At 38.4% G+C, this 27299-nt stretch overlaps 1 protein-coding gene across 1 annotated transcript; it reads right to left on the reverse strand.

The window, feature by feature from the left end:
- Positions 1–633: 633 nt before the first annotated feature.
- Positions 634–25974, reverse strand: USP18 (ubiquitin specific peptidase 18). Its single transcript, XM_023535143.1, has 10 exons — positions 25714–25974; positions 24546–24642; positions 23450–23595; positions 7724–7803; positions 7286–7432; positions 6815–6910; positions 6182–6349; positions 2587–2718; positions 2046–2095; positions 634–1281 (listed from the first exon to the last, which is right to left on the reverse strand). The coding sequence occupies exons 1-10, from the start codon at positions 25766–25768 to the stop codon at positions 1236–1238; spliced, it is 1017 nt and encodes a 338-aa protein (XP_023390911.1). The 5' UTR covers positions 25769–25974; the 3' UTR covers positions 634–1235.
- Between the last annotated feature and the right edge of the window lie 1325 nt (positions 25975–27299).

The raw sequence follows: 27299 nt of genomic DNA on the forward strand, positions 1-27299 counted from the left end.
GTTGGAAGTTTCAGCCACTTAATCAAGTATGAAATCTTGAAATCATTTATAAGAGTCTCAATCACTTCATCTATAAGATGGGGAAGTTAAAATCTATCTGCTCACTTCCCAGGCTCGCACTGGAGTATTCTTGGACCCTTCTTCTCTCATTGTTCACATTCATTCTTCCACCAAAATGGCTCTAGCTGTGAATGCTTTTCCATTCAGCCTACCATCCCTGTCTTTAATCCATGTCTTTGGCCCACAACAGACTCATTTTACCAAAACACCACTACATGTTCCTTTCCTTTTTGAAGCATTTCAACAGTTCCTTATTACCTATTAAATTAGATCCAAACTTCTTAGCTTAGTTCAAGAACTTCTACCTTCAGAGTACCAACTACCTGCCATCATTGTAGTGGGAAGCCAGATTCATAGACAACCTTTGAACCTTGAGTCTTTCTTTTTTCAACCATGCCACTGAGTATGTTTTTTCCTGTAAATGTATTGTCCTCCACCCTAAGCCCCTTTCCAGCCTGAAGGCTTCTCCTATGGCCACACAATGGAAGTGATTTCACTTTCCTTTGAATTCCTGTAGTAGGAACTCTCAGTATCTTATGTATTTTAATTATTACCCATTAAACTGCAAACAACTTTTGAGAGAAAAAACTTTATTCATCATTGTGCCTAGCACAATATCTTATGGAGAGTAGGTAATCAATACATATTTGTCGGATGAATGACTAACAATTATAAAACACTTGACCTTTATAGAATGAATATTGTTTCTAAAAATAAAAAATAAAAAATTATAAACAAATTATTTTCAGCCAGATATACTAGTAAGGTCACCCTGGTTGTAAAATATTGAAATACTTCCCCACACTGCCCCTTGCCACCTGAATACTTTCCACTATGATTGTTGTCCAGGCCTCTCTTCCCCTGAAAGATTCTAGATTCCCACAGTATCCCAACTGAAAAATTAATCTCTTGCACAGCAGGGAGCACTCAAGACTCTGCTCCAACCATGCGGCCAGGTTACACTTGTGTAAGTATCCATTCTGACTGATCAAGACCTGGGCAGTGTCACTATTAAATATTTTGATAATCTCCCCTGATAATAAATAAAATTTAATTATACAATTTGAAAATAGTTTTTCTCCTCATTGAAAAATCTCTTAAAAGAATTAGCAGATTCAGGACTAGAAAAGAAAAACAACACTTTGTCAGTCTCTGAAGACTTAGGGTATATCCATTTAGGATCCAGTCTTCATGTAAACCAGAAGATATGCAGTTTCCTGCCTAGAAAGAAAAAAAAAATACAACATCATAGCATAAATGAAACATTCATAGTTAACTGGTACATTATTAATTCATGATAGGACAAACATCAGCAAACTTTCCAGGTTATTGGATCAAGCGTTCATCCGTCCATCACCTCGAAGGGAAACAAAACAGGTGATCTGGGAAAATAACCCCTAAACTGCTGTTAACATTTAAATCAGGAGTTGACAAACTATGAACCTATGAGCCAAATCTGACTCTGTTTTTGCAAATAAGTTTAACTGGAACACAGTGACTCTCATTCATGGTATAATGTGAAAATTATGTAAGCAAACAATTACAAAACAGTGTAACTCTTTCTATAAAGGTGGTATGCTCAAAATGCAGTGAAAGCACATGACAAGCCCCTACAGATCTGCCTGGGTGCAAGCTTTACAGAGTAGGAAAAGACCATGAGCAGAGGTACTGAAGCATGAAGGGGACTTTGCCTTGATGATAAATTAAAAGAGGGTAATACTGGCCAGGAACTGCATGTGCAAAGCCACAGAGAGAAGATGGAGGATATGATGTTTGGGGAGCTACTTACACTTTAGTACTGTTAAAGTCTAAACTGTAAGAAAATCATGGTGTAGTGAAAAGAATATTGAAAGATAAAGCTGAACAGTTTAGTCCCTGGGGAGTTATGCAAATATAAGCAGTAGTTGAATCCATGAGAGTTTCCTACAGCAACAAGAACCCTTTACAAGCTCACTGGGTTTCCATCACTCAAATACTTCTCTTACCAGCGGTAGTTTTGATTTCCATAGGTACACTGGATATCTTCCCAGGATACCTGGAAGTACAGAAACATATAAAGTGAAGCAGCCAGGGGACATTCGTTAAGCATCCAGAGAGTACAGGGTGCTACAACTTTCCCTCCCTCACTCTTCCAGACAAACCCATCCTTAGGAACTCCCAATACCCATAGCATCTTGTGATATACATGAAGTCTCTCTTAGCATACTTTAAACCTGGTTATGCTAAGCCCAGAGTTCTAACTTATATTTTCTAACTCTTCTTATTTTCCATAAGTTTCCCATAGTGCATGAAGTTGCAGGGCCCTGAGCCTAGAACACCAGAAACCTAGACTCTGAGCTAAGTAGACTCTTACAGAGCTGTAAACCAGATGGGTATTCCATGCAGAAATCAGCTTTAAACCTCATAAAATGGCCCCGCACAGAGAGAACAGGACCATAATGTGGCTTGATCTTATGGATGAGAAGAACTCATCCACCCCTGGGCTCAGAATAGGTAGCTAACCCAATCCAAGATGTTGATCCTCACCCAACAAACATTGGAGTCGTTGAAACAGAACCATTTTCCATCCACAGAATTCCAGATATAAGCACAATAATGACCAAAGTCAGCCAGCCCCACGTGGGCAATCACAGCAAAGAGTTCATACTGTCCTCCAATCTAGAAGAACACAAGACAAAATGATTCATCCACCATCTCTCCTTTTCTAACCCTGGTTTAGAATAAACAAATATTTCATCACATTTATTCAGTGCCTACTCTATGCCAGGTAGTGGTGCTTCAAAAGAACTGTAAAACAGTCCTTGACTTCAAGAAGTTCACAGCTAAGTAAGCCAGAATTAGAATGCCATGTTTTGTACCAGGTATATTTACAGGTAAATTTGAGAAGACCCAACTTTTCCCCCAAGAAAGGAGAAGGAACAACCAAACAGCTGAGGAAAGCTTGAGGAGCTGGGGAAAGCTTCCCAAAGAAGACATGCTTTAATTGCTCTTGCAAGATGAATAAGATTGGCAGACAAATTATGGAAAGGAGGCATACTTGAATGTAGACCCAGAAATGGCAAAAACTTGGCAGCATAAAAGAGCAGAGCATACTGAGGAACAGGAAGTCAGAGAGGGTGCTGGGAAGTCACAAGAGATGAAGCTCCAAAGGCCAAGTTAGGAATTAGAACTTTATCCCATGAGTAACTGAGAGCCATAAGAAAGTTTTAAGCTTTAAGTTTTCAGCAGAGGAGCATGACCAGGTCTGTGTTTGAGAATACATTACTTGAAATAATATGGTTTGAAAAATGGATTAAGAGTCCAAGTGAGACAGAAGCCAATAACATGTTAGGTTACCACAGTAGTGCAAGGAAGAAATAGTGACAACTTGAATAATTACTATCAGTAGTAACCACTAAGATGATAATAATCATTATTGACATAATATTTATTAGCTAACTTTTAACATTCACTGTGCATTTGGCCAAGTCTTTACACATATTATTTCATTTAATATTCACACAAACCTATAAGCTGGGTGCTAATAGGTTTTAATAGAAGTAGAATCTGATAGAAGTAGAATCTGATAGAAGTAGAATCTGAGCTCATGGAGGTAAAGTAATTTACACCCAAGGGCCAGAGTTTATAAATAGAAGAGGCAGGATTTCATCTCAGGCTTGTCTGGCTTTAAAGCTTGAGCTCTTAACCCCTAAACTATACTGAGGAAGTGAGGGTGAAGGTGGAGATGAGGGGACAGATTTCTGCAAAATTAGAAAGAAATAATTAAAAGTGTGTACTAACTGATTGGATGCAGAAGGAGGGGAGTAAGTAGAAGGCACTGTAAGGATGAATCCTGGGTTTATGGCTTGGAAATTAGAAAATGTTGGTACTATAAAGTTAAATATGGAATAGAGCTGTTTGGGAATGAAAATAATGAATATAGGGATTGTGTGACAACATTCACTAGGAGATGAGTATACTGGTTTGGAGGTCAAGAGGAAGACCTGGACAAGAAATATATTTGCGAGTCTTCAGTTTTAGATGATCATTGAAACAATGAGAATTAAAAAGATGACATGAAAAATGGGGAGAAGAATGGAATTAAAACTAAATACCAACAAAAGGATAAGCAGGAAAGAATCCAGCAAAAGAGAAACCTAGGATAGATTGATTTTGAAGGCAAGTAGGATCAATGACATGGAATATCACAGTGTACCAAGAGAGAAAGAACAAGAGGTATCCATTAGACTTGGCAGAAAGTCATTCTACTCCCTCAAATCTTAGAAAGTCAAGACAAGAAATAAATTACTGTGAAAAGGGAATAATGGCAGGAGAGAGAGAGTTTTGATTATTGTGAACAGGATCTCCACATTAGTCAGAAATATTCTATTTTCCCAACACAGTCAAATAATGTTCCTAACTTGAGACTGAAACAGGTTTGATGATGTGGGACAGGGGTGAGGATAGTACAAATGAAGCTAAGTCACCCAAAAAGGAGAGCTCAAATTATTCTCTATTTTCATTTGGGGACTTTATGCTAGATTTTTTTTAATGCAGGGCAATGTCTAGATCTATCTAGTTTACTAGAAATACAAAGGATACAGGAACATGTTAAATAACACAAACCAGCCAATTCTGGATGTATATTTTAAAACTCCTCAACCAAATGAATTGCCAGGAAAAGAAAAGGAGAAGAAACTTCTTAACCTAAAAGAAGAAGAAAGAAAAGAGGGGAGGGATGGAGGAAACTAACCTAAGTAAATGCAAGTGTAGACCTTGTTTGGATATAGATTTAAACCAAATATATTATAGGACAGTCAGGGGAATCTGAATATTGACTGGATATTAGATGATATTAAGGAATTATGAGATAGGATTGGTTATTGGTTTAGAAAAACAGTGCTTATTCTTTAGAGAGGCATAATGAAATACTAATAAGATGGTATGGTATCTGGAATTTGCTTCAAAATAATTCAGTAGAGGGTCAAGAAAAGAAGAGAATGGTGGTGTACATAAAGCAAGACTGGTCATCAGTTTTGATAACAGTTTAAGCTGCTTATTGGACATAGAGATTTGTTGTGTAATTCCTCACTACTTTGGTATATATTCAGAACTTTCCATAACAAAGTCATTTTTAAGTGGAAAAAAATGTAAGATATACTTCATCAGGTAGACTGTGCAAGTAGAAATAAAGAGAACTAGGAGAGAAGATTGATAATATTATGAAGTATATATATGCCCTGAATTGGTAAAGAAGCTATATTATAATAGGAGCTATTCTAACATATTATTATGCTGTCAATATTTAAAATACTAAAGAGCATGAACAGTAAACAGATCAATGGAGCAAAACAGTTCAAAACTGGATAAATTCTATACTTATCAAATTCTGCATATATAAATGTAGAATTTTAAATGTATGGAGAAAAGTTTTTTATGTCACTTTTTTCCTCAGAATCTCCCAATAAGTTATTAGTGCAGGACAACTGAATTCAACTTTATTTTTACTAAACTGGCCCAATGAATTGGCTTCTACCTTATTATCCTCAAAGTAAGCATAAGCCTTTTTAAGAAGAAAGCTTGGTTGGTATTATATTTACAACCCAAGATGTTCTGTTTATCTACATACATGTAAGTATTACACATCTTATTTAAAAGAAATGTCCTGAATTATGAGTTCCTTTCCTCAGGTTCCCTCCCTCAGTGCTGTGAGGCATATGAGTACAAACCCAAAATTTAGAAACACAGTCTTTTAGATCTTAAAAGAAAAGAAAAGCAGCTACAAAAAGCAAATGGTGGTAGTCGTGATGTGGTGGTGATAACAACCCATGGCTGTTCAAGTATACACAGATCTCCATCATTAAAATACCATTTTTTAAAAAACGAGTGTTTCTCGCATACACAAAAATGTTTCTATGAATCACACTCAGCTGTTGGTGAGTTTTCCTCCCTTTGTGTATCCCAAGCATGGTCAGCAGAAGATACAATTGTTGAGATGAGAAAATGACACAGACAAGACACACAAAAATGCCATCTCTAATTAGTGAGTGAATTCAAGTAGCTTAGGGAGAAGGAGAGGCAAAATTAAAAGGACATGGTATCTGATGAGATGAGGATGGATGGGAAGTGAGGAGTGTCTCACCTGGTCCTCAGCATAGTAGAAGTCTTTCTCAGTCAGAAGGACCTGATTCAAATCCAAGTTCTGGGGGAAATACAATGAGTGGCAGATTTTTTCTGTCCGTGAATTCCTGATGGAGAACCGCATGAGGTGGATTGTCAAGGTCTGGGGCAAATAGGTCAGCTTCGAGACCTGCAAAAGCAAAATCACCCTGGAGATGAAGTCCTAAAGTGCTTCAAAAGGGTAGATTCAGAGAAATACCAGGGGCAATTGTATGTTTTTTTCCCCACAAAGAGGGGAGCAGAATGATGCAATACAATGGAGGGCTCCCATTTGCTGAGTCTGTTGAGCTCTCCAAAGCAGCCCTGGGTGCTGCACAGGTCCTGGAACCCAGGGAAACAATGGAGTCTGCTGTCGGGAGGTGGTCTAGGCCTGAGGGAAAAACTCTGGCTCCTGCTCTCTTCTTATCTTTAAAAGGCTCTGTTCCTCTCAATGATATGATCTCAGGAGCCCCAGGATCCTATCAGATACTAGCCTGATCAGGATTCCTTCCCTCAGCCATCATGAGAGACCCTAGGGGTTCTGTGAAGTCTATGAGGAAACTCCCTATGGGCAACCCTGAACTGGGGGTAGGATCTGGTTTGGGGGAGTGAATACCTTTTTCCCACGGGTCTTCTTCCCACAGTTCTCACAGAAGCACTTGCTCTTGCTTGACAACTCCCTGGGCTGGAAGAAACAGTGAAGGGCATCCTCCTGTCCCAGAAGAACAAGAAAAAAGCAGGATTAGTATTTCCTGTCTAGAGTACAGCCCATCACCCTACAGATGGGTATTTAAGTTTTTCTTCTGGTTTTCTCCATGTCCCTTTAATGTCTGGCCCAGAGTGGTAAACAGGCCAGGATCTCAAAAAGTACCTACTGATTGGAGAAAAAAACAAGAGGAGGCACATGAAAGGGAAAAAAGGAGGTAAGAATTTTATTTTTTGCCAAATCAAAGTAGAACTTAGCCAGAACCATGCAAAGGAAATAAAAATGATTTTTTAAAAGCCAAGGGGAGACTAAAGAAGCAAGGGGGCATTGGCAACACTGAGTTGTGTGGGAACAGAAAATTCGCCAAGAGAAATCCCTCACCAGTGTTCTCAGGGGCTTTGAGTCCATATCAAAAAGAGAAAGGGGAAGGGTCAGCATGCAACTGTTTTGGCTACTCTCCACTGTACATTCAAGGCAAATCAAGGACTCCTTCATCTGGATTCTATTCAAGGCCTGCAGCCTCTTTACCTGCAAGAGAAAGGAGGGGAGAGGTAAGAAGGGTACAAAGCCATAAATAGACCAGGTCAGGCCAATTTCCAGAAGTTGGGGCCACTAGATAGAAACTCCAGAAATGGCAGCCACTGATGCTCTTTGTTATACTCAAAAAGGTGCAAAATAACAGTAATAATATTATGGACTTGTGATAAGCATTTTATATGATTTTCTCTTAATCCTCTCTACACACTACATTAATGATCACTGAATGAGTTAAATGAACAGCATCTTCAACTTCTGAGCTCTCTAGTTCTAGAATCTTACCAAGTCCACATCAGTGATTTGGTCCTTAATTAGGTTCCAGACTATATGGTAGAGTTGAGCAGCATCATGCTGGATAAACACTGGCCAAAGAGAAAAGCAATAGTCCAATTAGCAAGGTCACCAGGAACACTTCTCATGCCCTATGCCCTAGTTACCTAGATGCACATGAACACCACTGCATTTTCCAAACCTTTGCCCCATTTTCAGGCTAAGTTTCCACTAGAAGCTAGGTGCCAGAACTGGAAAATAAGCTTGGTATTGATTTTTGAGTGTTTCTCTTAAACCTTAAAATTCAGTCCTACTGCACCTCACAAGTTTTCTGTCCTGATTTGCCATCTACCCCTAGTGGTCTCCGCTGAGGGACACGGCTAGGTAAAACCAAGAGTCAATAGTGGATTCTCTCCTATGTCTATGCCAAGCCCACACTCTCATTGGACTCCTATGGTCACTCATTTCTCTGTGCCTTTATGTATTTTTTTTATTCACTCCCCTAAAACTTGAGCAGTTTCTCAACAGTGATATTTGACCCAGGTCTTCCCAAAAGGTCTCTAGGAGAACAAGAAGGGAATGGACCATCATAGTGATAGGTGATACTGGCTAAGAAAAGGCAAGAATTAAGCAGTGAATTCTACATATGTTATGCAAGTAGATGTAAGTAATGTAGTGAGGAGGCAAAAGAACTAAAATGTTAAATCAAGCTATATTCAGAGACGGTAATATGCTGTTCAGCCCTGCAGGCAGGCTACAAGGAAACCTGCAGAACAAAGGACGATTTCTGCTGGGATTGCTAACAACCCATTTCCCTATTACCTGAAGGGAAAACAGGAAAAACAGAGTCTTTAAGTTGTTACCCTACACAAAATAAACATTCATTCCCTATGTCTAAAACTTTAGGAAACCTATGAATCAAAGGCTGGGAATTACCAGCAGGCCTTTCACGTTACATGTTCTTACCTTTTCATGCTACATACTCCTATCTTTCCTCACTGTATGTCCATAAGGAAAATGGGTAAACAAAGTCTTTAAACTGTAACTTACAGGAACTAAAGAATGATATATAAACTGAATTCCCTGGCCTTCGGAGTCCCTCTCAGTGCCCTTACTCTCTCCCTCTCAGTGTCTTTCTCCTGGTCCTTCTCAGCATCTTTCTCTTGGTCCCTCTCAGTGCCTTTACTCTGTGTCTCTCACTGTCCTCATCTCTTTCTATTGTCTCTGTACCTCTGAGTCTCTCTCAGGCCCTCTCATTCTGCCTCTGAGAGGAGACCACGCTATGTCTATGGAGTGTTACTCCTTCTCTAATAAACTTTCCTTTTGACAATAACTTTGGTGTGTCTTTGAATTCTTTCTTATGTTCTGCCAAGAACTCACTTCTCTCTCAGTGCAGGGTTTGAATCTTCCCCAACTCAAGAGAATTTGCCCTGTCCTGTCTCATAAGGCTAAAATGGTATATACAAATCTCCTGAGAAAGAAACCCAGGAAGACAAAGAAAATTAAAACACACTGAGGACTATCTTACAAAAGGACAAATGTCTGCCTAAATGCAAAGACATTGCAAGAAAGGGTGGTTATTATAAATGTGCTAAATATTCATATCTGCTATTTCAACATCATTTTATTTCTTCCCTGTACTTAATGTTTTGGGGTTCTATTTTGTTTTTGTTTTGGCCTGTCTCTCCTCTAAACTATAAACTCCATGAAGGCAAAGACTCTATTACTCTTATTCCTTTATCTACAGTACCAGCACAATACCTGGCACATAATAGGTAAATATTATATATTAGTTGAATAAATTAATTAATCCATATTCTAAGATAATAATCCCAAAACTTAAAGACAAACAGCAGGGTTGAACTGATGCTGTCTCTAAGGAATTATTTACAGAAGGCTGCCTGCTACAGAGCCAACACTGGACATAAAGGAAGTTGGATCACCTTGCCATGTGGAGACATTTTCCCTCATCTGACCATACCAGAACCAAAAGTCTCAATTCATCTGAGAAATACAGGTATATGTGCCCAACCCACAATTGACTTAACACCTGCTATATGCAAGGCATCACACATACCAGAGAAAGTTCCTGTCCCAAAGAAACCTGTATTTGAGTGGAGGACATGTATCCATATAATCATAATTCAAAGAAGAATAAGAAAATTTCCCTAAGGTGTACAAACTTCTATGAAAAGTTAAAGGAAGGTAAGAATAAAGCTGGAACAGTAGAGTGAGAGTCTCCATAAATCTACTCCTCCATAAAAGCAATGAATATACTGGCAAAAATTGTCAAAATAAATTTTTTCAGAATTCTGGAAATTAACCAAGAGTTCATAAAACTCTTAGGAATGTTTATGCAAGAAAAACTACAACCTGAAACTTACTGGATTTCGTTAACCAATGAAAGAAAAAAAGAAAGAAAAACTGCAGAATCTAAATAAAAAGAGCAGGGTTTGATGCTTTTCCAATTTGGCCTATTCCATTTTCTTCTTTGCAGCTCTGCAGTGGCCTTAAAAACCAGAAACCTTGCAATTACCAGAGAGGTGGACTGAGACTGAAGATCCTCAAAAAGTCCCAATGTGAGAGGATTGTCATTATTTGACCTGTCTCAGAGCTCAAAGCCCCATCCCCAGGGCATCTGTAGAAAACAGTGACAATTAATATTGCAGTTACCTAAGGCTGCAATACCAGCTGGGGCAAAAAAAAAAAAAAAAAAAAGGCCTGGCCAAAAACTTAAAAGAAAGATCTAAGGAATAGATGTTCATAGGAGACTTTTAAAAGCTCTAACTATTCCTGATGCTCTAGACTATTTTTGCATGTCCAGGTAAGAGCTGAGAGGGCTCCAGTCTCTTAGATCTGGCTGACTTTGAGGCCCTGTGCAAACAAGAAATTGTAAAAGTGGAATTTCTCCAGTTTCAGGGAGGCAGTATCTCCAGGTGCAAGCAGTAACTCAGTCACAGGGAGGAGATATCTCCAGGCGCCAGCTCCAGAAGTGCAACATTTCAAGGAGAAAATAATAAAACTGTCTACTAGTCCCTGTTTGATCCGAGAGTTCCCCGGATACATTTATCTTTGTACAAAACATTAATGGCTAACTTCTGCTTCTTGTAATCTGCTTATTCAAGGATGTAGTAGGAGGCTTTATAAACTGCCTCCTATAGAGAAGCTCGGGGCTGATCTCCTCTAACCCTGCGTGGTAGAGAGTCAGTCGCCGGCCGGCTAATAAAGGCTCATAATTAATCTCAATTGGCTCCGTGGGTCTCAGAATCATTCGCGCCACAACAAAATGAAGGCTTAAAGTGTCATAAACTGCCTCAGCTTTGAAGGTAACTCATTCTAAAAGGCCAACATTACCCTAAGACCAAAATCAGACAAAGTCATTACAAGAAAACTACAGATCAATACCTATCATGAACATAGACTTAAAATCTACAAGAAAATATTAGTAAATAGAATCTACCATAATATAAAAGAATTATATACCATAGTCAAGTGAGATTTATCCCAAGTATGCAAGACTAGCTCAACATTTGAAAATAAATATAATCTATCTCATCAACAGGCTAAAAAAATTCACATGATCATATTAATAGATGCAGAAACGGCATTTGACAAAATCCAACACTCATTCATTATAAAAAATCTTAACTAAGAAATTGAAAGAAACTTCCTAAGTTAGATAAGGAACATCTTCAAAAACCTACAGCTATCATCACATATAATGATGAAAAATCTGAAGCTTTTCCACAAAGATCAAAAGAAAAGACAAGAAAGTCCCCTCTCACCACTCCTTTTCAACATGTTTTACAAGTTCTGGCTAATGCAATAAGACAAAAAGAGGAAATAAAAGTCATACTGACTGGAAAGGAAGAACTAAGTGTCCTTGTTTGCAGATGATATAATTATCCATGTAGAAAATCCAAAAAAAGTCAACAAAAACTCCTAGAACTAATAACTGATTATAACAAGGCTGCAGGATACAAGGTAAATATATAAAAGTTAATCACTTGCCTATATATCAGCAATGAACAAGTAAAATTTTAAATTAAAAACAATATCATTTACATTATAATCCATGAAAATGAAATACTTAGGTTTAGATCTAACCAAATATATACAAGATCTATATGAGGAAAGCTAAAAATTCTGATGAAAAATCAGAATAATTAGATAAATGGAGCGATATTCCATGTTCACGGATAGGAAGACTCTATATTGTCAAGATATCAGTTCTTCCCAACTTAATTTATAGACTCAATGCAATTCCAATCAAAATCCCACCAACTTCTTTTATGGATATTGACAAATTGATTCTAAAGTTTATTTAGAGAAGCAAAAGACTCAGAAGAGCCAACACAAAATTGAAGGAAAAGCACAAAGTCAAAGGACTAATTTCAAACTTACTACAAATTTTCAGTAATCAAGACAATGTGGTATTGGAACAGAACAGAAAACCAGATCAATGGAACAGAATGGAGAGCCCAGAAATACACCATCATAAACAATGTCAATGGCTGACAAAGAAGCAAAGGCAATACAATGGAGTGAAGACAGTCTTCACAAAATGGTGCTCGAATATCTGAATATTCACATGCAAAAAGAAAAAATGAATCTAAACACAGATCTTACATCCTTAAAACAACCTCATTAAAAATGGATAAAAGACCTAAATGTAAAATGTGGAACTATAAAACTCCTAAAGATAATACAGGAGAAAATCTAGATGACATTGGGTTTGGTGATTACTTTTTCGAAACAACACCAAAGTGTAATCAATAAAAGAACTTCATTAAAATTAACTTCATTAAAATTAAAACTTCATTAAAATTAAAAATCTCTGCTCTGTGAAAGATGCAATCAAGAGCATAAAAAGACAAGCAATAAAAGACATATCTGATAAAGGACTGTTATCTAAAATATACCAAAAAATAATCTTTAAACTTAACAATAAGAAAACAAACAACCTGATTTAAAAATGGGTAAGGAGCTTCCAGTGAAGATGGCAAAGTAGGTAAACTCTGTGCCTGCCTCCTCCTACAACCACATCAAAATTACAAGTAAACTACAGAATAGCCATTATTGGGAATCACTTGAGTCTGGCTAAACAGAGGTCCTACAACTGGGGACACAAAGAAGAGGCCACTTCAAGACTGGTAAAGGAGGGGTAAAGATGCAAAATGAGCTGGTTCCACACCAGCTTGTGACTATTGAGAATTGAGAGAACTATCTTAGCTGCAGAGGTCTCCCCAGAGGAGCGAGGGTTCCTGGCCCCACACTGGGCTCCCCAGCCCAGGGTTCCAGTGTCAGGAAGAGAAGTCCCCATGGCTTCTGGCTGTGAAAACCAGAGGAGATTGTGGCTAAGACGGAGGGCTGAGGGAATTGCAGACTTTCCTCTTAAGGGGCCCGTGTGTGCACGTGGCTCAGTGACGGACTCATCACTCTGAGCTCCAGTACTGGGGTAGCAGCTCGAAAGGTGCCAGAGACATAAGAAGAGGAACTGAGTTGTCTGGCTTCAAGGCAAGAGATAAGGGGCAGCTGTCTCCAAGACAGAAGTGCTGGCAGAAGTCATTGTTCCTTTGTTGATACCCTCCCTCTTCTCAGTATGCAGATGCAGGGGACTGCCATATCTGACTCTCCATCAACCTAGTTAACACAATTCTCCCCACTCTGGTGATTCCCTGAGACCCCGCCCCAACCTGTGGGCCCAACCAAGCCATTTCCAGTGGCTTTTCCACACAAATACCCTGTATGCTGCAGACTTTCCTAAAATCTCTCAAAGGTTTACAAAAGCTAAACAAGCAGTATTTGGCCCCAGAATGCCTCATACCTCTTGCTGAGCAACCCTAAGCCCGACACAAGCAGCAGCTGACCTTGGTTTGAGGCTTGGCCTCTCAAGGCCTAATCAAGTGAAGTGCATGTGGCGGCCATCTGCAGATCGCTTGGTGGCTCATGCCAGGTGACCCCAGGTAAGGCATAGGCTGCGGCTTAACTTGGGCTGAGGTGGGGTCCCTCTCAGGAGACACCAATCTGAACACCTACTGGTTGGCTTCAGGGTGAGCCAGAGCACCACCCAGGGCCACATCTGAGGATGGCATGCCCAAAGGGCAGACTGGGCAGGCAGCTAAAGCAAATTCTGCTCTCTAGGGTCAGAGCTGCCCAACAGCTCCTCCACTGGTCACAGCCAATCATCACAATCAATCAGCCCAAGAGTCAATCCCTTCCATTGTTGAGCAAACAGCAACCAAGGCTCAACTAGAACGTGAGGGCACACACAACCCATACAAGGGCCATACCTGGAGCACCTGCCTCAGGTGATCAGGGGAGACTGTGCTATGGGAACCCACAGCCACCTACTATATATAAGGTCACTCTACTAAGATTGGGAGACATAGCAGCCCTATCTAATACATAGAAGCAAACACAAGGAGGCAAGCAAAATAGGAAGACAAAGAAACATGTCCAAAATGAAAGAACAGAAAAGCTCTAGAAAAAATAACTAAACGAAACAGAGACGAGCAATCTAACAGATCAGAGTTCAAAACACTTGTTATAAGGATGCTCAATGAACATAGGGGAAGAGTATAAGAACTGAGGGAAAACTTTAACAAGAGACAAAAATCATAAAAGTGGAGATAGAAAACAAAAAAGAATCAGCCAGAAATGAAGAATACAGAGAGACGGGGGAAAATGGTGTTGATGATAAAGGTATTGTTCATCCCTTTTGTGACCAAAGTTGTGACAGAAACATGGAACAAACATCAAGGAAAGTAGCCTGGGATCTAGATGAACAAAAGCACTACAACTAGGGAGAAAAATAATTAGTCAGCCTGCAACAGCAGAAGGTAGGAGGGGCAAAGATGCGAGGCTGAGTGGGACAGAGGCTATGGCAGCGGCAGCGGCAGCGCAAATGCCTCTCAAAGGGGCTGTATCTGCGAGCAGACTTTCACGGTGACAGATTTGCTCACTCTGAGCACCAGTGCCAGGTGGGCTCCACAGGAGGCACCAGGGACTTACAGGGGGACACTGAATTGTCAGAGTGAGGGCTGGAAGCAAGGCTCTCTCCCAGGAGAGGTGCAGGCAGTATCCATTGTTCCTCTGTTGAGGCCACCGCCACCACCACCACCATCCCCCACCCCCGCAGTGTGTGAACACAGCTCCGTCAGCTGAGACGTCATCAAACTGGATAACAGAGGTTACTCTGCCCAGAGAATTCCCTGAAACTCTGCCTCCCCCAACTTGCAGCCCCACCCAAGCCACATCCAGATGTGTCCTCAGGGGAGTCCAGTGCTCTTTGCTGAGCAGCGCCAAGACTCACACTGAAGACAGCTGGCCTCAGTTTCTGGTGTGGATTCTTGAGGCATCTATGAGCACAGTATCTGTGAATTACTGGCTGAATCTTAACTGGTGGCTGCAGAGGGGCACAGGGTTGGGCTAAACTTGTCCTGCAGCTGAACCCCTCTCAGGACTGTGCGACTGGACACCTACTATACAAAGCCGCGCCTATATGACCAAGAGATGTAGGAGCTTTGCATAGTACATAGACACAGACACAGAAAGGCAGCCAAATGGGAAGACAAAGAAGCAGAAACCATATGAGAGAACAGAAAAGAGATCCAGGAATAATGGAATCCAGCAATCTAACAGATGCAAAGTTCAAAACACTGGTTATAAAGATACTCGATGAACTTAGGAGAAGTGTAGATGAACTCAGTGACAACTTTAACAAAGATATAAAAAACATAAAATGGAAATGGAAATTATAAAAGGGAACCAGTCAGAAATAAAGAACACATTATCTGTTCTCGTCACACTTCTATTCAACAGCATACTGGAGGTTCTAGCCAGGGCAAAAAAAAAAAAGGAAATAAAAAGAATCCAGACTAGAAAGGAAGAATTAAAACTATCTCTATTTACAGATGACATAATCTAATATATAGAAAATCCTTAGGAATCCACTAAAAAACTATTAGAACTAATAAATTAGTTCAAGAAAGTTGTGGATACAAAATCAATATACAAAAACCAAATGTATTTTATCTATACCCTAGCAATGAACAACCTGAAAATAAAATTAAGAAAAGAATTCCACTTACAAAAGCATCAAAAATATGTTTAGAAATAATTTTAGCAAAATAAGTCTAAGACTTGTACACTGAAACTACAAACCATTTTTGAAAGAAATTAAAGAAGACTCAGATAAATGAAAAGGCATTCCATACTTATGGTTCTGAAGACTAAATATTAAAATGATAATACTCCATAAATTGATCCACAGACTCAATGCAATCTCTATCAAAATGCTAAATTGCTTTTTTGCAGAAATTAACAAGGTGATCCTAAAATTTGTATGGAAAGGCAATCAACTCCAAATAGCCAAAACAATAATGAAAAAGAATAAAATTGGAAGACTCACACTTTCTAATATCAAAACTTACTAACAAAGTTATAGTAATCAAGGTAGTGTGATACTGGCATAAAGATAGACATAAAGATCAATGAAATATAATTAGAGTCCAGAAATAAACACCTACATTTATGATCAGTTGACTTTGACAAGAGTATGAAAACAATGCAATAGGGAAAAATACTCTTTTTAACAAATGGTGCTGGAACAATTGATGCCCACATGCAAAAGAATGAAGTTAGACCCCTAACTCACAGTATTCGCAAAAATTAACTCAAAATCAAAAACAAACCCAAATATAACGTCTAAAAGTATAAAACCTAGAAGAAAACAAAGAATAATTGTGAGTGACTGCCAATAAGAACAGGGGTATTTCTTTTTGTGGCGGCAGGCGGGAAGGGGGATGGTGATGAATGTTCTAAAATTAGATTGAAGTGATGTCAGAAACATAATAGAGAGATGTCCCCAGATCTCTCCCTTTGAAATAACAATAAGATGAACATCTAAAACTCAACAAAAAACACCCAAACTGTACACCAGCACGTATGAGCATGAGATCTGCCCATCTCAGCACCACAGGTCAGAACCCCGGGAGTTGGGCAGTAGACTAGGAGAAACAAAGAAGCTGCCTCTCACAGCCAGAGCTCCCTGCAGGAGGTGGGGGGAAGGAAAAAGGTGCAGATTCCCTGAACAGCTCTGCCTGAGACAGCTGTGAGCTCTATGCAGCTGGTGGCAATGCCAAGATATCAGGGCAGAAAGCAGAGAAATGGGGATGGCAGAGAAGCAGGGATAGCAGAGAAACAACAGTTGATTATTACCAGCAGTGACTACAAAACATGAAACTGAGCTGCAGCTCCCATCCCCCAACCCAGAGGACCCCCTCGCCATACCCTCCAAGACCAAACACCACAGAATCCAAAGGGAATCTAAGCAAAAGCTACCAAAACTGTTGCTAACACTGAGAGGGACCGAGACTGAGGGTAGTAATTGAATATCTATAAGAAAAAAAGGCATTATTAAGAATTTACATAAATCAGGGATCGAAGAGGCTTAGACATCACCTACTGGAAACCAAAAGAAAAACTCGTTCTTTGCAACAGGCTAAAGAGATCTTTATAAAATAAATTTTCTTTCTGGAAAAAAAAGCAGAATACCCTTAAATTAATGCCTACATGGAGAAATAGTCCATTAAACACAATGAACAACCAAGGTGAAAAGGCATCTCAGAAAGAAAGAAAAATATCTCCAGAAAATGAGCTTACAGACATAGAAATATGCAACTTAAATGACAGAAAATTCAGGATGGTACTTCTGAAAAAACTCAGATCCAAAATGAGTCATGTCAACAATTTCAAGAATTGAAAAAAAAAAAAAACTAGATGAGTAGAATGAGTTCTTTAGGAAGGAGATTGAAACCTCAAAAAGAACCAAATAGAACTTTTGGTGATGAAGAACACACTGAAAGGGGTGAAAATGAAATAGCAAGCTTGAGAAATAGAGTCGACCAAATGGAGGAAAGGATCAGTGACATGGAGGAAAGAAATCTAGAAATAAATCAGAAAGAAGGAGAGAGAAGCCAAAGAACGAAAAATAATGAAAGAGAAATAAAAGAACTAGCTGATACCATAAGGAGAGGAAACATAAGAATAATGGGCATTCTTGAAGGGAGGAAAAGGAGCAAGGGTCAGAAAGCATTTTCAGACAAATAGTTGACAAGAATTTCCCAAAGCTAAGAAATGAACTGGAGCTTGGAATTTAAGAAGTCAACAGAATACTCAATTATCTCAAACCAAAAAGGCCTTCTCCAAGACACATTGTATTAAAGTTATCAAAAATCAATGAGAAAGAAAGAATTCTTAGAGCAGCCAGGGAAAAGAAGATGATAAGCTATAAAGGAAAACCCATTAGATTATCGTCAGACTTATCAGCATAAAACTTACAAGCCAGAAAAGAGTGGAATCAAATATTCAAACTATTAAATGAAAGAAACTACCAGCCTAGAATAATATATCCAGCTAAGCTCTCCATTAGATATGAAGGAGAAATAAAGACCTTTCCAGACATACAAAAATTGAGAGAATTCTCCACTAGGAGGCCTGCATTACAGGAAATATTGAAAGGGGTCAGCTCATCTAAAACAAAATGACAAAAAAAAAAAAAAGACACAATTAGGAGTAAGGCGACTATCAGGCAAATAGAAGCAGAGGATTGCAACCCTTATTAAGAACAGGGTATTATAACCTTAAACAATAAGAAGAGATTTGCTATAGCAAGATAGTAATGAACAGTCAGCATACATGGGGACAAAGTGAGATAACAATGACTGAAAGGAGTGAGATTTAAAGATTCAAATTCGCAAAGGGGAATGGAGATAAGGCACATGCAGAGAAAACATATTTGTTCATAATGATAACCACATGCCAAAGATTCAGAACTAACGTATATAACATAAAACAAGAAGGACCAGAGGGAAAGCCCACAAAACCTAACCAAAATACAAAAACCAGATGCATAAAGACAAGGAAGCAATAGAAACACCAAGCTACCAAAAAGCAAAACATAAAATGGCTATAAGAAGACCACATATTTCAATAATCACTCTAAATGTAAATGGACTGAACTCACTAATAAAAAGACACAGAGTTGAAGAATGGATCAAAAAACAAAATCCAACCATATGCTGCCTCCAAAAGACACATCTCAGTTCCAAAGACAAAATAGACTCAAACTGAAAGGGTGGAAAATGGTATTTCGAACAAATGGCATTCAGAGAAAAGTGGGAGTAACAGTACTAATATCGGACAAAATAGACTTCAAAATAAAAAAAAGGTAAAGAAAGATACTGAGGGACACTTCATAATGAGAAAGTGAATCATACAAGATATAACACATATTAATATATATGCTCCCAATCAGGGAGCCCCAAAATATGTAAAGCAATTATTAACAGAACTAAAGAGAGAAACAGACCAAAACACTATTGTAGTAGGGGACCTAATACTCCACTGTTGAATATGGACAGATCATCCAAACAGAAAATCAATATGGAAAAACATTCCTAAATGACACATAAGACCAACTGGACATAATTAACATATACAGAGCCTTCCATCTCAAAATATCTGCTTATACATTCTGTCTAGTGCACATGGAACATTCTCAAGGATTGACCACATACTGGGACACAGAGATAGCCTCAACAAATATAAGAGGGTTGAAATCATACCAACCATATTCTCTAATCATAATGCTTTGAAGCTGAAGATCAATTGTAAAAAGAAAGTGGGAAGAACCACCAATACATGGAGATTAAACAACATGCTACTGAAGAATGACTGGGTCAGAGAAGATATAAAAAGAGAGATCATGAGATACATAGAAATGAATGATAATGATAATACACCTATCAAACTTTTGGGACATAGCAAAAGCAGTAATAAGAGGAAAGTTCATATCATTACAGGACTATCTCCAAAAATAAGAATGAGCCCAAATAAACAACCTAACGCTTCATCTTAAAAAACTAGAAAAGGATGAACAAATGAAGCCTAAAGTCAGCAGAAGGAAAGAAATCGTCAAAATTAGAGCAGAATTAAATGAAATAGAAAAAGTAAATGCAACAAAGAGTTGGTTCTTTGAGAAGATTAATAAAATTGACCAAATCCTGGCTTGACTCACTAAAGAAAAAAGAAAAAGGACACAAATTAACAAAATCAGGGTTGAAAGGAGAAATGATTACAGACACCGCAGAAATACAAAGCATCATACAAGAATACTATGAAAAAGTATATAACACCAAATTTAATAACCTCGAAGAAATGGACAAATACTTAGAAATATATGACCTTCCTAGACTGAATCAAGAAGAAATGGAAATTTCTAAATAGACAAGTCAGCAGTATGGAAATTGAATCAATCATCCAAAACCTACCTAAAAGTCCAGGACCAGATGGCTTCGCCAGTGAATTCTACCACACATTCAAAGAAGATTTAATACCGATTCTCCTCAAACTCTTCCAAAGAAATCGAAGAGGAGGCAATACTACCTAACTCATTTTATGAGGCCAATATCACCCTGATACCAAAACATGGTAAAGATAACACCAAAAAAGAAAACTACAGACCAATATCTCTCATGAACACAGATGCAAAAATCCTACATAAGGTACTAGTGAACCGAATACAGCAACAAATTAAGAAGATTATACACCAAAATCAAGAGGGCTTCATCCTAGGGGCACAGGGATGCTTCAACATATGCGAATCGATTAATGAGATACACCACATAAACAAATTAAAAATAAGAATCATATGATCATATCAATAGATGCAGAAAAAGCCTTCAACAAGATACAGCATCCATTTATGAACAAAACACTTAACAAAATCAGTAGAGAAGAAAAGTACCTTAACATAATAACAGCCATCTGTGACAAACCCTCAGCCAACATTATACTTAATGGTGAAAAACTAAAAACCTTTCCTTTAAGATCAGAAACAAGGCAAGGCTGTCCACTATTGCCACTGTTATTCAATATAACATTTTAGGTCCTAGCGAGTACAATCAGGCAAGAGAAAGATATAAAAGGCATCCATCCAAATAGGAAATGAAGAAGTCATACTGTCACTATTTTCAGATGACATGATTTTCTCTATAGAAAACCCTAAAGACTGCACAAGAACACTACTAGAAACAACAAGCAAGTAAAGTTTCTAGATACAAAATCAATGTTCAAAAATCCATAACATTCCTATCCTCTAATAATGAATTGTCAGAAAAAAGAAGTGGAAAAATAATTCCTGTAGCAATTGCAACAAAAAGAATAAAATATCTAGGAATAAATCTAACAAAACATGTGAAGGACCTATATAATGAAAACTATAAAACCCTATTAAAAGAAATCGAAGAAGATACAAAGAATTAGAAAGATATTCTGTGTTCTTGGATTGGAAGAATCAACATAGTTAAATTGTTCTTATTACCTAAAGCATTATACAGATTTAATGCAATCCCCATCAAAATCCCATCGGCATTTTTTAAAGAAATAGAACAAAAAATCTTCAGATTTGTATGGAAGCACAAAAGACCCCGAATTGCCAATCCATCCTGAGGAAACAGAACGAGGCTGGAGGCATCATTCTGCCTGACTTCAAACTATACTACAAAGCAACAATAATCAAAACGGCATGGTTTGGCAGAAAAACAGATACACGGACCAGCGGAACAGAATTGAGAGTCCAGAAATAAACCCATATTTATATGGCAATAATTTTCAACAAAAGAGCCAAAAATATACAGTGGAGAAAGGAAAGCTTCTTCAATAAATGGTGCTGGGAAAACTGGAAAGCCACCTGCAGAAGGATGACACTAGACTGTTGTCTATCACCACACACCAAAATTAACTCAAAATGAATTAAAGAACCGAATATAAGATCCGAAACAATAAAGGGCATAAAAGAAAACATAGGAACTAAACTATTGGACCTTGGACTTAACAAGGATTTTATGAATTTGACCTCAAAAGCAAGGAGAGTAAAAGCAAAAATAAATGAATGGGACTACATCAAACTAAAAAGCTTCTGCACAGCAAAAGAAATCATCCAAATGAGAAAATATATTTGCAAGCAACGCCTCTGATAAGGCCCTAATATCTAAAATATACAAAGAACTCATACAACTCAATAACAGCAACAAAACAAACAATCCAATTAAAAAATGGGCAGAGGACCTGAACAGACATTTCTCCCAAGAAGACATACAAATGGTCAACAAATATATGAAAAGATGCTCAACATTGCTAGCTATTAGGGAAATGCAAATCAAAACCACAATAAGATATCATCTCACAACTGTTAGAATAGCTGTTATCAACAGGACAAGTAATAACTGTTGGAGAGGATGCAGAGAAAAAGGAACCCTCATACATTGCTGGTGGGACTGCAAATTGGTACACTATGGAGGTGCCTCAAAAAACTAAGAATTGAGCTACCATATGACCCAGTAATCACTCTACTGGGTATTTACTCTAAAGACTTGAAAACTCATATCCGAAAAGATATTTGCACATCAATGTTCATAACAGCATTATTCACAGTGGCCAGGACATAGGAGTAACAGAAGTGTCCTACGATAGACGACTGGCTAAAGAAGCAGTGGTATATATATACAATGAAATATTACTCAGCCATAAGAAGAGATGAAATACTGCCATTTGTGACAACATGGATAGACCTTGAGATAATTATGCTAAGCATAATAAGCCAGACAGGAAATGTTCAAAACCACATAATAGCACTTATATGTGGGATATAATCCTAAAAGCAAAAAACAAACAGGACAAACAAACAGAGACTCATGGACATGGACAATAGACTAGTGGTTACCAGAGAGGAGTGGGGAGGAGAGAGTGGGGAGGTAGATGAGATAAAAGGGGTCAAATATGTGGTGACAGAAAAAAATCTAACTATGGATGAAGAACACACAATGCAATATATATATATATATGCCTTACTGTTAAATTGTACACCTGAAACTTACTAGATTTCATTAACCAATGTCACCAAAAAATGATTAATTTAAAAAAACTTGATTAGAGGATAATATAAATTTATAAGTAATAATAGATAGGTTAAAGAATTAAAAAACAAATAATAAATAATAAAACTGTGATGATGACTGTACAACTCTGAATATACTAAAAACCTCTGACTATATATTTTTAAATGAGTAAATTTTATAGTATGTATATCTCAATAAGCCTGTTGTTTTTTTTTTAACTAACCAATTTATAAGTTTTCTTTTGTAGAATATGGTTTCTCCTTATTAATCCTTTATTCTGTTTTCCTGGGATTCTTTACTGGCAGCTAAGTCAACTCTGAGGAACTCTTAGGCTTACTTATTCTACTGACAAGTGGAAAAAGATTGTTTATGAAAGTAACATATGCATAAATAATACCAATTCTATGCCTGAAGAAATTTGGGCTCTTTTAAAATATTTCAGAACGATGTAAATGCCTCCAATATAAGGGATCCACAGTCTACCTAACTTCTGTCTTGTTCATTCACTGATCATTAGTCCCTCTCCTCTCCCTCTCCCTCTCTCAACCCTCTCCCCTCTCCCTCTTTCTCCTTTTCCCTCTCCTCCCTCTCCCTCTTCCTCTCCTTCCTTCTCTTGTCCTTTCCTCTCCCACCTCCTCCCCTCCCTTTCCCTCTTTTCCTCTTCCTGCCCTCTTCTCCCTCCCCTCCTCTCCCTCTCCTCATCTGCCTCTCCTCACCAATCTCCCACCCGCTCAGAGCACTAGACAAGGAGCTAGAGCTAGAAGGGTGGTCTTACATGGTACATTGTACTTCTGGAGACAGCGGACAAGCTCCACGGGTCGCACTGCTTTCTGTCGGCTGTCCTGCATCTTCTCCAAGAGCAAGAGCAGCTGGAAGGGGACACTTCTCTTCTGCTCTTCTCCTCCTCTTGGTACTGTTATCCTGCCAAATAAGAACACCTGAACTTCTTTATTCCATGGTTCTCAATGGAATCACTTGAGGGAACTTTCAAAAATCTCCATGTCTAGGCCACTCTGTAGACTTAATCAGAATTTCTGGGGGTGGGACCCAGTTAACAGAATTTTCAAGTTTCCCAGATGATTTAAATGTACAAACAAAGTTGAGAACCACCACGTTAGCAAATCAGGTAGAGAGAGCACCCTCTTATGAGGGATCAGCACAACTGCTGCCTCACCTCTCTCCTTACCCTGCCTGACAATCACACTAAAGTGAAAGGTAGATGCGGTAGGTCGTAGGTCCACAGCAAAGTGGTCATACAGCACAATGTCCACTCTGAAGCACTCCAAAGTGAAAAAGCAAATACTCATTTAGGTCCTGGGAAGAAAGGGCAACATGAAAGGATGTCAGTGTATTTTGGCAACAATTTATTTAATTATAGGCATCTTTCGATTGCTGATGCCAATGAAAAAAAAATTACAGAAAGCACAGGGCAGAAAAGAATGTGTGATAAAGTGTGTGTATATATACGTATACACACACATACGTACATATTCTGTGTGTATGTATGTATTTTTTTTGAGAAAAATCAATACAGAGACTCATGCACTTACCCACTGATTTACTCCTCCTTTGACATCGGTCTAGTCCAACTTCCTTTTAATCAAATCAGACACTCTCAATCTTGATTGTACTTTTAAACCACCTGGGAAGTCTTTTTAAAAGTATCAGTGCCTGGGCCCCACCCTAGACCAACTGAAACCAAATATCTGAGGGTAGAACCAAGCATTTGTACTTTTTAAATTTCTTAGGTGATTAGAATGTGTAGAACAAGGCTTTTCTCTGGAAACTTTTAAAAGAAGACTTCTGTGATAACCAAATATTTTAAAACATAAAGTAATATACATGTTTATCAGCCTGAGTAATAGTCTTACCTCTTCAGTATCTGAGTGAAGCCCACATTCATAATCAATACCTGGATCAGAGAGTTAAGGCAGCAGGTCTGTCCAATGTTGTGTAAACCGACTGGGCCTATAAAGAAAAGAGAAAAAAATACTGAGGGCAAGGCCTAGCTAAGGGATTTAACAAAAATCATATGTTTTTCTAGAATCTACTAAAAACATGAAATCCTATAAAGTACTCTCAGCGGTACAAAGAATTCACTAGGGAGCTTGCAAACAAACTGGGGAGGAGAGATAAAGCATGAACCTCTGAAAAGTGAAATAGCAGTAAAAGTTTTAATAGTCCATTAGGAAAAGAGAGATGTCACAAGAAACTGTATTACTACTTATTGTCAAATGAGTAGCACAAGCAATTGTAAGAGCAAAGAAAAAGAGAGAAGCATTACAGAAAGTGTAACTTAGAGAATTAATTATGAGTTCCTTACAGAGCTGAGTCAGAATGGACATCTATGGGTCTCAAGAGTGATTTTGGACTTCAGCGGAAAGGCTCTACCCAGTCCCCACCATGTGGTTGGAGAAATCAGAAGAAAGCTTTAGGGGAGATCCACTAATCTAAACTAGCCTCGAGAAGCCAAAGGAACTTATGAGGAGGTGAGAAAACCGAAAGACAGCATTTCCCTGACCCACTAGCAACCAACCTCTCATTTCCCAACCCAGTCGTGGGTTCCAAAGACCCCACGAGGTGAGTAATTTAAGGGAGGGACAAGGAGTAGCACAGGGTTTCTAGAGAAAAAGCTTTGGTGTACATGAGATAGGGCAATAAGAACATAAAAATCCAGGGGTAACAGGTAATCACAAGTTTCTGCTCTGAATCAGCGGAAGCACTTGCCTCTAGACATACTAGCACACCGGTATAACAGTAAAAACAGAAATTATGCTGAATGTTACTATATGCTAAGCATTGGTTTAAAGCAGTTTGTACAGATAGATTACCTCACTCATTCTTCCCAATAATGCTATGCAATCAGTACTATGATTATTCCCATTTAAAGATGTAGAAATGGAGGCACAAGAGATCAGGGGTCATTAATCACAAAGTTCTACTGCTTCAGAGTATAGTGGGTGAACAAAGCATTTCTACATAGTCAAAAAGAGCATTTCTACATAGTCAAAAAGAGAAAGATGAGAGGGAGGTAATGACCCTGAGGGCAATCCCAGGCCCTGAAGCATTCTGATAGCTGCTTCCTCTTCTTCATGTTGCTGTTCTCTTTTTTCTTCTCAACAGGATCTGCCGAGGAACGCTGAGACTCAGCCAGGGCTGACTGGCAAATTTGCTTAGGGACCCAAACACCTTGCCCTTAGTGATCACTCCAAAATTCCCAGACCGCTGGCTGGCAAGTCTTCAGGACTGCATGACCTCACATCTGGGAAGAGCTTTCATGAGTCAGTCTTGGTGGGGCTTCTGTGAAAACACATCACAGGCAGGTAAGGGTTAGAGAAGAGGAAAGCGTACTCTCGTGATCAGTTCTGTTCCCAAGTCTGGGAGGAAGATAAATGCAGAGAGACTGGCTCATAAAACTCTAGGGCTAGAAATGAGAACCAGGCTAGACACCTGCTCTCTTTGCCCCACATGCCTCCATTTTTAATTCATCAGAGTGAACTGCCATATCTTCTTTCCTCCAGGTCTTCTTCTGGCAAATGGCATGACATTCACCAAGGGGTCTAGACCAGAAACCTGGTGTGCCTTTGCTGCTCCATCCCAGGGCCAGTTGAGGGCTGTGAATTTTACTGCCTAAAGGCTGCTCACAAGAAGTCTCCTTGCTATTGATGCCCTTGACTTCCTGATGTAAACAAATAACATAAACAGAGCCACTTTAAAATAGTGTCAGAGCTGCCATCACAGAGGAATTGCCTTATGCCTCAACCATTTGAAATGTTAAAACAGGACAAAATAACCTTTAGACTGGGCCTAAAGCAACATTGTATCTCAAAGAACTGTTGGCAAAGATAACAAGAAAGCAGGTATTATGACTGAGGGATAGATGACTACCTGGACTGAAAAATAAAAACACTGTTTAGAATTAGCCTGTGTTAGCTTATCTGCACCAACAGAAATGTCTTCCTTCTCCATTGACAATGGATAGATTATCCAGGTAGAAAATCAACAATAAAATGGCAACCTTAAATGACACACTAGACCAGATGGATTTAATTGATATTTTTAGAGCATTTCATCCCAAAGTAGCAGAATATACATTTTTTTCAAGTGTACAAGGAACATTTTCCAGGATATATCACGTTAGGCCACAAAAATAGTCTCCATAAATTTAAGAAAATTAAAATCATCTTCTTCGACCACAATGTAAATGAAGCTAGAAATCAACTACAAGAATAAAACTGGAAAACACACAAATATATGGAGGCTAAATAATATGCTACTACACAATGAATGGGTTAACAACGAGATCAAGGAAAAAAATAAAAAGATAGCTTGAGACAAATGAAAATGAAAATACACTGCCCCAAAATCACTTCCAAAGCAGTTCTAACAGGAAAATTCACAGCATTTCAGGTCTACCCTAAGAAACAAGAGAAATCTCAAATAAACAATCTAATCTTACACTTAAAGGAACTAGAAACAGTACAGCAAACAAGACCCAAAATGAGTAGAAAAAAAAGAAATAATAAAGATCAGAGCAAAAATAAACAAAATAGAGTCTAAAAAACAACACAAAATACCAATGAAACCAAGAGCCAGTTTTGAAAAGATAAACAATATTGATAAGC

This window comes from Pteropus vampyrus, unplaced genomic scaffold (assembly GCF_000151845.1).
Source record: "Pteropus vampyrus isolate Shadow unplaced genomic scaffold, Pvam_2.0 Scaffold137, whole genome shotgun sequence".
Classification (NCBI taxonomy): domain Eukaryota; kingdom Metazoa; phylum Chordata; class Mammalia; order Chiroptera; family Pteropodidae; genus Pteropus; species Pteropus vampyrus.

Coding starts and splice junctions, on each gene's coding strand:
- USP18 (XM_023535143.1), bottom strand. CDS start 25,768: ATGAAGAAGAGGAAGCAGCTATCAGAATGCTTCAGGGCCTGGGATTGC. Junction 23,596..24,545: donor TTCACTCAGATACTGAAGAG/GTAAGACTATTA, acceptor CTTATTTGGCAG/GATAACAGTACCAAGAGGAG. Junction 1,282..2,045: donor GGAAATCAAAACTACCGCTG/GTAAGAGAAGTA, acceptor TTTTCTTTCTAG/GCAGGAAACTGCATATCTTC.